Source organism: Megalops cyprinoides, chromosome 2, assembly GCF_013368585.1.
Source record: "Megalops cyprinoides isolate fMegCyp1 chromosome 2, fMegCyp1.pri, whole genome shotgun sequence".
NCBI classification, from domain to species: Eukaryota; Metazoa; Chordata; class Actinopteri; order Elopiformes; family Megalopidae; genus Megalops; species Megalops cyprinoides.
The window spans coordinates 60643639-60657422 of record NC_050584.1 but is presented as its reverse complement, the minus strand read 5'-3'; the positions used below and the strand labels follow the sequence as shown (position 1 = coordinate 60657422).

At 45.7% G+C, this 13784-nt stretch overlaps 1 protein-coding gene across 3 annotated transcripts; it reads right to left on the bottom strand.

Annotated features, from left to right (window-relative positions):
* Window positions 1-2216: 2216 nt before the first annotated feature.
* Window positions 2217-13344, bottom strand: map3k8 (mitogen-activated protein kinase kinase kinase 8). Of its 3 annotated transcripts, XM_036522625.1 has the most exons (8): window positions 13075-13344; window positions 11807-12147; window positions 10623-10796; window positions 9068-9329; window positions 7572-7678; window positions 6283-6435; window positions 4556-4802; window positions 2217-3104 (listed from the first exon to the last, which is right to left on the bottom strand). In XM_036522625.1, exons 2-8 carry the CDS (start codon window positions 12119-12121, stop codon window positions 2977-2979), a joined length of 1386 nt encoding a protein of 461 aa, XP_036378518.1. In that variant the 5' UTR covers window positions 12122-12147; window positions 13075-13344; the 3' UTR covers window positions 2217-2976. The 3 variants fall into 3 exon arrangements, with proteins under 3 accessions (XP_036378518.1, XP_036378516.1, XP_036378517.1); XM_036522623.1 differs by lacking the exon at window positions 13075-13344 and having other exon boundaries at window positions 11807-12429; XM_036522624.1 differs by lacking the exon at window positions 13075-13344 and having other exon boundaries at window positions 10623-10793; window positions 11807-12428.
* Window positions 13345-13784: the final 440 nt, after the last annotated feature.

The window sequence follows — 13784 nt, the reverse complement described above, 5'->3', positions numbered from 1 at the left end:
TGCATGTCGGAGAATCAAACTCACTATGCCCTGCGATCCGGTGTGAGTGCAGTGGTTGTCATGGTGAGGTGAGCCTAACATGCAGGTGGAGATTACATAACAAACATAACAAAACAGGGTGGAAAAAATGCAAAAAGAACACCTTATCTCTGTGTGCGAGTTCTTTAACTGCTGGAAACAAGAAAGTATAACCTCAATACATAAGAAAGTGGATTGCATTAATCAAGGGAACTACAAGCCAGGTAGTTTAACATGTATTTCGGAATCTATTATCGGGGAGAAATTAGAATTATTAGGGGAAAAAGAAACGTATTTCATAAAAGATACACATAACTCAGAACAGTTTTTGCAGGTGGAGATAGTCTTGAATAAATCTGCTGGACTACTTTGAGGAAGTTTGAAAATGTGTTGACTCAGGTTGAACTTGTGGTATTATAAGGTTGGATTTTTAAAAAGCTCTCTGAGAAATTATCAGGAGTGACTCACTATACAATCAGTAGGAGTTAACAGAGTTGTGTCAAAATGGATTAAAACATGCTCTTCAGGGGAAAAAATGAAAGTGAAGATAAAACACATCCTTTTTTTCTTTTACATTGATGACATGAAGGACATCAGCAGTGAAACATTTATCAATCACTTCGTCCTCGACAGTGCTTTGACTTTGATATATTTATTGATAGATTATTCCAAAAGCTTGAAAAGTGTTTATTTTCTAATTAGGTTTTTTTCACTTTTTGTAACTCTGTTTCTACTGCTAGTGCCATTCAGATGGTTGAACATTAATGAATGTAACGTATCGCCATTCTGGTATCCCCCTGCACTTTGCACTGTCGGTAGTTTTCACTGTTAGCAATATCTTGGTTCAGCAGACTCTGGCAATTCTACTGTGATTACTGCTATTCTAACTATGATTTGACTTGAATTTGAATTACTTGAATTACGGTAGTTATGGTAGTAGTTATGGTAGTTATGGTAGTATACCTGGCTTCCCTTGTCTAGTCAGGTTGCACAAGTTAATTTAGGATAGGGCTGGAATAGTGTTATACTCACACTCACCGGTCTGGGAGTGTTGTTAGGCTGGTCTGACACTGTTGCTCATTCAACTTCTATGCTAGAAGTCGATCTGGATAAGAGCGTCTGCTATATGAATGTAATGTAAATGTGATGTAGATGTACTCACGCTACCTCATCTCAATACTGTACAATACTTAACACTGTCCTGTATCTATGGTGGTTGGCCTGCCATATCATGCAACATTTTGGTAATGCCCAGCTCTGATTCTCATTTTACTGTAACTGTCACTTTGCACTTCATTTCTGCCTAAGGCCTGAGGGGATGGTTAAGTGACTGAAACTTTCACTCCAAGCACCACAGTTATCATATTACTAACCCCTCATCCTGAGTCATAAAGTGTCATCAAGCGATGTGCCACTGCATAATTAAAATATGCCACAAATTTAAGAAAAAAGCTGCATCATGTGCATATAACTGCACTCTGGATGTGGGACAGCATGCAAAAGAGGTCACAGTCACATGACATGACTTCCTCTTTCCTTCTAACTCCATCGCTTGTAGTGACACCAGCCCTTTCAGGAGGCCTGGGAGATTTCCACCTGATCCCGGGGAAAACGAAACTCACGACCCCGCATTCATATGATGCGGGGCGCTGAAAGCTGTCGTGTTTTGCACATCACGCATCAGTTGAGCGCGAGCGAGCAAGAAGGGGACTGTTTCCTCTTTTGGCCAGTTTCCCCCCCACTGCACCGCTGTACATGAGGCGTCTGCAGCTTTCATTTTCGCAAATGGAACACAGACCCCGTGGAAACTTCAGTCTTGTGATAGAGAAGGAGTGGAAAAAGCCCCCATCCCTCCCAGTTACTGAGAAACAGCACGGCAGTTGCTTTCTGCAGCTGAACAGCTACCGATGTTAACGTTTCATCAGCTCAGTAATTAGCTTATTCAGTTTCTTAACTCTTACACCTAATTAGCAGAACAGTGTGTGTCTTTAATGTGGTTCGCATGTGAAAATATTTCTTTGTGGTGGTTGGTAGCATGGCAGTATGTTGGTTAAACATTCCAATGTGATTCGGTGCAGACCATTAAATTGTATTCTATAATAAATGATGATAACTGCTGAAATACTTCTGTGTTATGCAAGTGTTATGTGCATCATCTGTTCTAAATATATGACTCTTACAACCCCAGTATTTGGGTAGCAAAAAAACTATATTTTAATATCAATGTTACCAACATACATAAAATGCTTGATGAAATATTTCCCAGTCACCCACATTCACACATCTTGAAGAGGATTATGCATGGAAGGGAAAGAAATACAAAAAGAATAAACTAAATAAACAAATAATAATTAGAAAATGCTAAATGGGCATTACAGTATATCAATTTTTCATCTCATTGGATGTACACTGAAAACAGACAAAAAAAAAAAAAGAAATCAACAGGTGATCGATTCCACAAGAAAGATTTTGCCAGCTGAATACAGATGTGAGGGTTACTTGCATAGCAATTACTTAGAGTAATCTGTTTCCATAGGAAAAAGTATATTAATATGAGCGATTAAAAAAATATACAATTTTTTTTTCCGTCCTCAAACCACCATGGACAAACAAAACAGCCACACAACAGCGTGATGACAAAACCCCTTTCAGTACACTTACATACCTACAGAATACGCACATATTCACACAGAGCTTGATATCCCAGCATGCATCAATGCCTGGTGAGTACCACCCAGAGGTGTGAAATGGGCACCAGCTTTGTGCACTTTTTCTCAGCATGTAACACCGTCGCTAGTGCTAATGACTCTGGGTCTCTGTGCGCTAAACTACAGACCAGGAGTGCTGGACACAGTCCCAGCTCAGAGGCGCTGGCATCAGCTCAGCCTCAGACCCTGAGCATTTCGGCAGTCCCCTCTGTCCCTTTGTGAGTAAAGCTGGCAGCCGAGGGGGCGGGCCTTAGCCGTACTCTGAGGTCGGGGGTCCTCGCACAATGTTGTAGTAGCCCACCAGAGCGCCCAGGTCGACGTACAGGGATCCTCTTCTCCTGAGGTGGGCGGAGTCATCACTGCTGTACAGGGAGGACTCTGTAAAAGAGGATGCAGGGGTTAGCGTCGGCCCATCTGACACGGTTCAGCAGTACAGTGGAGGGTCTGCCGAACGCCTGGCCGAAACGCCTAACATCTGCACGCCCCGGTGACACAAACTCTCCACCCACTCAACAAACCAGCCTCAGTAGACCTGCGCAAACAAGGAGGGAACCGCTGTAGCGGTTTATGGTTTTGTGGTTCCCCTTTTCCTGCCTGCCTGTTTCAGGATCGCTTTTAGAGGGATGCGTTTAAGACAGGCACACTCTAGGGCACCAGTAATGTGAAGGGGAAGAGTGGTTGGCAAACAACCCTCCCCCATACCCCCACCCCCCCCCCCCCACCACCACCACCCTCCCTCAGAGTCACAACCTGCACCTCCCACACACACACACACACCACTGCAACGGCTCTTAAGTCTGAGCTAATATTTCACACAGTGGAACATTCTGACATAGTCGACCAAAAAGATAAGCGGTGGAACATGACGGTGTCAGCCTTGACGACACGTAACAGTAATAGAACAACAGAAGCAGACAGAAATAGACTTCCCTCAAGGGGAGGAATGCAGGCAAAACCTGGACCGACCAGCTCACTACAATGGCGCCTTTCATTTACTATGACGGTGTACATGGGAAAATTGCAGTTACAGGGTTGTGCTGTTGTAAGGACCGTTTAATGCAATCTGACACAGAGAAACAGCTCGTGGTCAGTATATGAGTTTATTTTACTTCCTAGCACAATCAGAAGTTCCCATACGTGAATGTGCATTCGTCTGGCTGTCTGTGCGTACATGCATGCATTTGTGTGAGTGTTTGTGTTGGTGTCCATTTGTGAGTCTGTGTATCTGTGCGTATGGTTGTGTAATATCTGTGTGAATAGGAGTCTGACTATGTCTCTACCTCTCTGTTCGTGTGTGTGTATGACTGCATTAATGCATATGTATGTTGTTCAGTGTGGTTGTCTGCATATTTGTCATATCTGTGTGTGTGTGTGTGTGTGTGTGTGTGTGTATGTGTGTATGCATGCATCTTCCTGTGTATGAGTATTACATGTGTGTCCGTATTGGATATGTGTGCACATATCTCTGTGTGTACTGAATGTATGTGTACATATCAGTCTCTGGATATATACTGAATATGTATGTGCATGTCAATCTCTGTGTACTGAATATGTGTGCATGTACCTGTCTCTATGTGCTTACTGAATAGGAGTGCACATCTCTGTCTTAGTACTGAATGTATGTGTACATATCAGTCTGTGTGTGTGCTGAATGTATGTGCACATATCAGTCTGTGTGTGTGTGTGCTGAATATATGTGCACATATCAGTCTGTGTGTGTGTGCTGAATATATGTGCACATATCAGTCTGTGTGTGTGTGCTGAATATATGTGCACATATCAGTCTGTGTGTGTGTGTGCTGTAAGTGTGTGCAGGTCTCAGCACCTACCCTGCATGGTGTCGGGCAGCTGGCTGTGCTGCCGCAGCAGCGGGTGGGAGCTCTCCCCCAGGGCGGAGTCCAGGCTCCAGCAGCGGGGCTGGTCCTCACGGGGGGGGTTGATGGCCTCGTCCCGCAGGAGCTCCGACGCAGAGCTGCGCAGACGGGGGTTCTTCTCCAGCGCCCGCTCCAGGAAGCTGCGCATGGCCGGGCTGCAGTCCTCCGCGATGTCCTCCAGGGGCGGGGCCCGCATGTGGATCTGCGAGGGCGGGAACACGCCATTGGTCAGCGGCGGGTCAGCCCACAGCGGGGCGGCAGTGTAGCACAGCGGTTAAGGAGCAGGACTTGTAACCGAATGGTTGCCGGTTCGATTCCCCCCCGGGGGCACTGCTGCTGTACCCTTGGACAATGTACTTAACCCATAATTGCCTCAGTAAATATTCAGCTGTATAAATGAACAACATTGTAAAAAAACTGAAAACTGTAAGAGCATCTGCTAAATGCCAATAATGCAATGTAACATTGACTTTTGACAAAAAATAAGGACCTGGAAATCAATAAGCTTGTAGGAGTGTGGTTGAGCAAGGGACTAAACAAGACATGAAGTACTGCACTGAGTTAGTCGGCATGCAGTATGGAGCATATGCAGCTTTGTTTTCCCAGGGGTTAACTTCAACAGTAAAGCGCTCCCAGTGTGTAGGTGTGTGTGGCTTGTTCAAAAAATCACTTCCCCCTTTCTACGCACAAAAGGGTAATGTGTCATTTCATAATTCCGTGATTTTCGGTACATTCTGAAAAGCAGAAGCATCCCTTGCCTCTTCAAGTCATGGAAACATGAGGAAAAAAAAACCTGGGCCAAGTCCAACCAATGTTCTACAACAATGAGTAAATCAGGTCAGAGTTCACGAACATTAAAAAAAAGACTAAAACACTAACCAAGGACAAAAAAGTCATGGAAAAAATGTTAAGAATAGAATAATTTAATAATTTAATAATTAAAATGATTCCCATTAAAGTGAAACTGACAAGGAGGCAGGAATTCTGAGACTGAGACACATGTAATCTTCGCTGTTGTAAGATTTATCTGAAAAATGTGAGTATCAGCTCCGTCTTCAAGGTTACTTACAGGACTTAAACAAAAGAGTGAGGTTTAAGAAGAGCTGACCACAGGAATGTATCGACACATTAATGACCATGACTGTTATTTGGCTCCCCGTACAGTCACACAATCAGAGATTAAAGACAGCGACAGTCAGTTACATACTATTTCTAATGCTAATTTCAGTAAAATACAAGATTACACTGATTACGGATGAAAACATTCTACTGTAATACATATCCAATGCTGGTACCTCTGCAATGTCATGATGTACATAGAACGGACACTTTAAAGTATATTACACTACACTACATTATGATCATTTGCAGATGCTCTAACCCAGAGCAACTTACACAGGTTACACTTGGATCCATTTATACAGCCGGATATTTACTTACACAATTCTGGGTTAATTACTTTGCCCTAGGGTCCAACATCAGTGCCCCTGGGGAGAGTCGATCCAGTAACCTTTCTGTTACAAGTATGTATGTATATGTTACTGTAATGCAAATTAATAAATCAACTGGAACAGTGGAAAATGCAGAACCTGAACCTGACTTCCAAAGTAAGCACCTATCCCTGGATTCTGAAGCAGTGATGGGTATGTTACAGAAGGAGAGACCATGGAGAGGACACCTACTATGTAGAGGTAGGAAGGGTGGTCGGAGCGGGGGTATCTCCGCACCCAGGGAGGGCTGCCCGTCTGCATGTGGATGATGGTGGTGCCCAGACTGTAGATGTCTGCTTTGGTGTTGTGGCCCCTGCACAGAACCACCTCCGGACTCATGTACATCTGCAAAACATTACATATTACATTACATTACATTCATATAGACGTCCAGCACAAAAGTGTATCCATTCAAGGTGAATGAGCAACAGTGTCAGACCAGGCTCACAACACTCCCAGACTAGCGAGTGTGAGCATAACACTGTTCAAGCCCTACCGCAAGTTAACCTAACTAGACAAGGGAGGCCAAGTGTACTACCATACATCAGTCACTAGATCACAGAATCCAAAACACATCAAGACAATACACATGAAATAAACAGCAAGTAATACACAGGCAGGACGTGCACGCTGTCACACCCGGCACAAGACTCTCACAACGCCCTTCCGTAAGGCATTGCGTCGAGCATGGCAGCCAGGGGGGAAACAGGGATTACAGGCTACCGTAGGGTGGCTGCCAAAGGCTGTTGAAAGGCCTTCCAGTACAGGAAGCGATTGGGTAACAGGGGACTTGCTGGAACTGAGCTTGGCCCCGGCTTAGGGGCGCTGTCAACATCTCCTTGCCACAGGCGTACCGTAAGAGAAGGTCGGAGGGGCCGCGTCCGTCTGAAACCTGGGCCGTCTGCGGAGCACCGGAGTGCAAATAAAGCCGCAGTGACCTCTCACATGGAAATTCCTGCCTTTCCCAGCAAATGCGTACTAAAGACAGCCCGGGATGTTTGCGATCTGTTTGTCATCTCTGTTCGTGACTGGGACTTCCCCCCCCTGTTATCAGGGACACAGCCCCCCCTCCCCCCCCCCCCGAGGGACAGACAGCGAGAGGGGAGGAGTTGAGTCTCAGTGCAGACCTCTCTGGCTCCCCGGGGATAATGACTGTGTTTGCTGTGGGAAATTTTGTGCGCCAGGCCTGAGGTTGTTATTGAGGCTGATCTGCAGGAGACATCGCTGCTGGCTGAGATGAATGTGATTACAAACCGCAGGACAGCATGGTGAGAGACTCTAAAGGGAAACGCCCGCCACAGGCTAAAAGCCCACACTCCACCATGCCGCCAAAAACAATTTTAACCGCCTAGCTGCCCAGAGGTCCCTCGCCACTTCACCTTAGGAATGAAGCTGCGCGGCATGCATGCAAGACTACATTTCCCATAATGGCTTCATTCAATTCCACTCTGCAGGATGTCACAATAGGTGCAGGTGCTCACCTCCGTCCCGCGCAGGTCCCTCGGAGTGTACATGTCCCCTGTCATTTGTACACTTAGTCCAAAGTCCACCAGGACAGCTTTGTCGGACATCAAGACAATGTTGCTGGCTGAGGAGGAGAATGGAAAGTAGTCAAAAGTGCACCTTAACACAGTCATCCCCTCCCCTCTCAGTGTTATTTCCTGTGTGCACAGACAGGTTATACAATTCACAGTTAAAATAATTTAATTTGGACTTTTCATTCAAGTTAAGAATGCTGCAACACTGGAATGAGGAAGTTAGAATTATTTACGTACTCAATGTTCCGTCTACCATCTCAAACTATGAATGAGGTTCTTATCTTTAAACAAACTGGAGACTGTCAGGTGGACTGAAAAAATGTTCCATGTCAACTTTTAAGGAAAAAAAAAACACAAAACAAACAAAAAAACCACACCCAGGTAACACAGCAAGGGCTGTGCAGGTGATCTAAAAACAGGCCGTTTTCACGTTTCATCTTTTAACATCAACTAATCTCACAAACACAGCTGACATCAAAGGCCACAGAGACCTGGCCACAAAGCAACCCTTCACCATTACTCATTCACTTCTCAGCACCACCCCACGGCTCTTTCCTGCAGGGCCCCGCTGGAATTTCCAGAGGCCTGCGAGCTTTAATTCCAGCCCTGAATTCTTACGCGCTGACAAGAGTCCTGAAGTCTCCGGCGTCTGCCGCACTGACTTCCTGTATGTCAAAACTCTGTTGGGGAACGAGACACACTCCCCTCTTTACTAGACCCACCGCCACCTCCCTCATCACTTCCACACTTCAACGGCCTTTAAAACAATTTAAAGCTGCTGCCTGAACAACGTGAGCAGGCGAGTCTCCAGGCTTCACCTCATCTCTCAATCACGAGGGTGAATGATGGCAGCCAAAACTGTGTGAGTTTTACTGGGCTGGATTTCAGCACAGCTGGAACCAGTTAGTGCTGAGAGCGTGAGGCGTCACAAATACCATAACGGGTGGAACTACCAACTGCTGTCACTCGCTGACTTGCACAAACCAATCGCAAAATTCTGCTGTCCATATCAACAATGCTACGATTGGTCCGTTAACCGCTGACAACACATGATAGCCCCACCTGTATATGGGGCTTCATGAATCAGTCCAAATGTGAGCACATCAAGATTTGTTTTTGTTTAACGGGTTTTGAGATCTAGAAAATCCAGAATATATTTTGGCCACAGGGTCAAAGGGAGAAGGTGAGCTTAATTTCCAAAGCTGGGAACTGAACCCTTGCCTTCCACTTCATAGCACAGAGACATTACCACACAGAAAAAAAAAATCAGACCCCTTTCAAGTGGCAGAAACATCCTGCTACAAGCTACTATTATCTCTTGCCCTGCCCTGTATGCTGTAACATACACAACAATGAGGGCACTTTTTGCCCCTGGGGTGCACCTAGATGTGCAGTAGCACCCCCCCCACAAAGTGAGGCCGAGGCCTGGGGGTACTCACGTTTGATGTCGTGGTGGATGACGTTGTGGGAGTGCAGGTAGTCCAGCCCCCGCAGGACCTGCTTGGTGACCCAGATGATCTCGAACTCCCTCATGGGCCCGCAGCTGTCCAGCTTCTCCATCACTGAGCCGCCCTCGCCGGCCTCCATGAACAGGTGAATGGTCTGGTCCCACAGGATGGCGCCGTACAGCTCGGCGATGTTCTCGTGCCGGAAGCGGGCCTGGATCTCCACGTCGGCCGGTCTGAAGTGCTCCAGGGGGATCTGGGAAGCAAGGACACAATAATTTCCACTGTGATGATGAATGAAGAGAAGAAATGCATGCTGGGAGTCACAGCCGTGTTCCACACTTCTGTTCTTTACCATTTACCAGATGCTTTTATCCAAAGCGAATTACAAATGAGGTGCAATACAACACAAGCAAAAAACCATAAGGAGTCAACAAGATTACAAGCGCTGCATGCCCAGGTTTCAATGATTGGCCAGACAATGTATAAGCTAGCTGACAGAACTAATGAGAGCATTAAACCATTAGACTACAGTTTTTTATAGTTTAGTAGGGAACAGTTTTGAGACATGAGAACTTCCTTTAGGGGTAGCGTTTCAGGTGCTCAGGTGAGAGCGGAAGAGCTGTGTCTTCAGATGTTTCTTGACGACATTGAATTATGATCTGTCCTATTAGGGCTGTAAGCGCCGTAGTTTCTTTTAGTTTTATTTTAATTAGCTTCTCCTGTTGTGCTCTTTTCTCTCCATTCATCCGTAAAGCAACACTTTTCACCTCATCAGACAAAGTCAATCAATAAGAGTGTGCTGGTTGAGACATTTCAAAGTGCCCCCGTAATGGCAACGTGCACATGTGCTCCTGACTGTCATGAGACGCGATCACGCTCTAATCCAGGAAACCACTCCCATCCTGAGCAAATCACACAGACAGAAATACACACGACATACACACACAGCCTTTTAAATGTAAAATCCTCATGTGCCTGGGGAACTGAGATTAAAATCTATTGCACTTAAATATGAACATTGATGTTCCTTTCGTCCTATATTTAATCAAAAAAAAGTATGACAAACCAGTTTAGCTGACTGCATGTGGAATTAAGATTGGATGCTTTCACAGTAATGTCCCCGTGGTGCTCAGCATTAAGCCTGTCTACTGCATAATCCCCCCAGGTACGGAAGCCAAATACCGGGTAACTGATTCTGACTCCACATTCTACTGCAGGGAGTTTCTTTTAGAGTTTCCTGAGCGGTTAGCCAAGTATTTTCAGTTTCTCTCAGCCTGCACGGCTGGCCTTCTAAGCAGGCCTGAAACAAATCAGGTTCTTTCCAAACACTGTTCCTCTTTAGCTTTTTTTTTTTTTTTTTTAAAGAAGCCATTTTATTTTTCTGACCCTACTAAGAGGGTCTTTACTGCCTAACGTTTCATGACAGGTTTGCGCTTTGCTTTGAAAACAAAGTAACTTGACTTTGGAATGGAACGGCTGGAGAGTGGCCAACAGATTACTGAAAATCATTGCACAAACATGCCAGACATTCCTGGACTTTACTGACCAACTTGCATGCCATTCGCTTCCTGGTCTCCGTGTCCTGGGCCAGGTGGACTTTCCCGAAGGAGCCTTTTGGGACGTGGCCAGAGCCAGGACTCTTGTAGGTCAGTTTCCACGGGAAGAGGAACACGTCCGAGTCGATGCGGTACCGGCCCTCTTTGATGACCATGTCTGTCTGCTTGGAAACAGAGGAGGAACAGCTTCTAAGAGTCTAAAAATCAACTGGAGCGCTTCTGGACGAAGGACAGAGGAACACACGCCAGCACACAGGCATGCACTCGCACACATACACACGTATTACAAAAACCGCAAACACACCTGCATGCGGACACACACTCATAAACACCTGTGAAGACAGACATATCAGTCAGCCACAACTGCAGAATCACTGAAATGTGACACAGCACAGAACGGCGCATGTGACTAGCCTACACCCCGTCACCACTACACACCCTGCAGAGGTGCGAGTTTACCGCGACCTTCATCCTAAACGAACCGAACGCTTTCAGCGGTCGGTCTCTACAACCTACATACTCTGACGAGCCCCTTGCAGATCAAGTTATCAAGAGAACAAAAACAAACTTGGTCGGAGAGGCATTTGACCTAAATCAGACAACCACAGCTGGACTTCCCCGAGAAAGAGGCAGGGAAATGGAAAGGTAGAAGCTGAGCAGAAAAAGCTGAGACAGGCTTTACCCTGAAAAACACACTAATAAGAGGGAACAACATTACACCATTATAATTACTACATGTGTTCTAGGGGTATCGTGCAAAGCAGCAAAGTCAGACTCCCGACTATAAAATTGCATGTTTAAATTCCCAGGCAAGACATTACCAGTTGTGCCCTGAAGCAAGATAATTCATCTTTATTACTTCAGCAAATATCCATCTTAAAAAATGACTAATATGTGAACTACAAGGCTTGGGAAGTCACAATGAAAAGGGGAATCTCCAAAGCAACTAACTGTCCCGCGTGATCACCAGAATATATTCCTCATTCATCAGAAGTGCAATCTATAAAGCGTCGTTGATCTTTAAGCTCTTAACCGACAGTTTCACACAACGGCCACAACGAAAGCAGGCTGTGTACTGAAATGATATGCCGCACGGATCCTTTCTATGCGCACAGCAACCTGTAAGCGATAAGAAATTATCGCCCAAAGCAGCACAAATTTCTGACCATCGCACCTTGTTAAGCAGGACGCCTAGCTCCTCTGTCAGATGTTTCAGCGACGCAGCCTGCGCGTCTGACATCAAGTTGACGAAAGACAGGAGGTCGGAGACGGTCCCGTATCTCACGCCGCCGAGCGCCGGGGTCCCCTCCAGAGTCAGAGAGTCCGCCGCCTCCTCGTTCTCGTCCATGTCCTCCTGGGAGAGGCCCTCCTCCGACGAGGCGCCCGACTCCGCGCAGGGGTAGAAATTTTCCACTGCGTTGATGATGTCCTCAATGTTCATGTGCGCCAGCAAAAGTTCTAATCCGGCGTTGTCATTGTTATACTCCATGGCGACGGCGCTCTCCTTGATGTCCCCTGGAACAGAACGCCGGCGAAGACATTCCATAACTAGAGCACAGAGTGAGCTGCGTCTCCATACCTCACACACCCCCGTGTGAGCCAGCGACAGGCAGAGCACAGCCTATTGGAGTACTAGGGGGAGGAGCTTATGCTAATGAGGTTTCTTATCGATATTTTGCTTGCAAATAAAGGGAATTTCACAACTGAGAGGGAAGCCCCAGGAAGCCCACCCCCATGTTTTGTTCAAAAGTGACTTTTTTTTTTTTAAAGATTGCAACCGCTTTCACGATGTCTACAAAAGTCATACAAAGCTGAAACCAATGTTGAAGGAAAATTGCGACAACGTGAATACCAACAATCTGCTGCAAATATTTCACATCCAGCTAACAATACTCGAGTGTGAGTGCGATTAGCAAACAAGCTACTTATCGTGGTAAATCCTGTAACGGGAGCATTAACAATACACTTGCTAGCCACAATCGAACGATCAAAAACCGCGTGCAACACCCACACTACACCAGTCTGTTTGCAAAAACCAGGAGAAGAAACTGACAAATTACTCATGTTGGTGATTCATAATGGGTCAAATATCATGTTCCATTTTAAAGGAGTAGAACGACCTGAACGTGAGCGGCTGCTAGCTAAAAAGGAATACGCAGTTGATGAGTTGATGCATAGCGCGTTTGACACTGCCGCTGCAATTCATAAGTAAGTCCACGTGAGTACAGAGTACAAGTGTGATGATTGACTAGGACCTACACTTTCACAAATTGAAGCACCTGCTATGACGCTGACTGTTTTTCCCCACACAAACTACGTTTGACCATTTAAGTGACCCATCTTACAGGCATTTTACTGAAACTCAAATTCCCGATTCATTTTTAAATAAATACCTAAAATGTGATTGCGTGAAGGCGTTCTTTAAGCAGTGCTGAAACTTACTTTCAAAGTCGCGTTTCCACGTTTACAATTCAGTAACACTGTAGAATCCACGGCGGCATACCTGCAAAAACGAGATACCGATCTTTACTAAACAACCAATGCACGTAAGCGTCTGTAAACAGCGGAAGTAAAGGTGGTTTATCAACGAGGTCATGGAGCAGTACGTTGTATTGATATTGCATCACAACGTCTCCCCAGATTTCGTTTCTCTTTTCATTTTTGTTGAAGTTACGATTTTCCACAGTGGGACAGAGCCGAACTATGACTTTACTTTCTGCTTTGGCCGAGACGAATCGTATCAGAAAGGCAGTCAATTGGCCGCTACTTTCACGGAAAGCTTCTGATGGCCGCACTGACCGCATTCCTTGCCAGCACTCGTGGTGACATCATCCATGACTGCGTCAAACGCATTTCGTAACGTTTCCATCACCGTTTCGACAGCTGCCACCCCCTGACTGCCCAGCACACATGGGAACCTGTAGAATTCTCAGGTTTAAGAACGTGATGCGATTACCATTTCATATTTTAAAACAGAAATTACTAAATTTTGCAAGGGCGATTTCTGCAATCCGACTTACATAATTATTGCCAGTGTCATGTGTGGTATAACTAGATAAAGCGTAAGGCATTTTCGCTTTCGCTCTCCAGATACGTTTTGCCCGATAAAATGTATTGGTTAGCTCAGCGTTTCTCAAACCTCTCCTGGAGTA

Excerpts from the sequence above, each read along its gene's own strand:
- map3k8 (XM_036522623.1), bottom strand. The coding sequence starts at position 12,178 with ATGGAATGTCTTCGCCGGCGTTCTGTTCCAGGGGACATCAAGGAGAGC. Across the intron at positions 9,330-10,622 it reads AGCGAATGGCATGCAAGTTG|ATCCCCCTGGAGCACTTCAG; the intron begins GTCAGTAAAGTC and ends CTTGCTTCCCAG. Across the intron at positions 3,105-4,555 it reads GCTGCCCGACACCATGCAGG|AGTCCTCCCTGTACAGCAGT; the intron begins GTAGGTGCTGAG and ends CCTCTTTTACAG.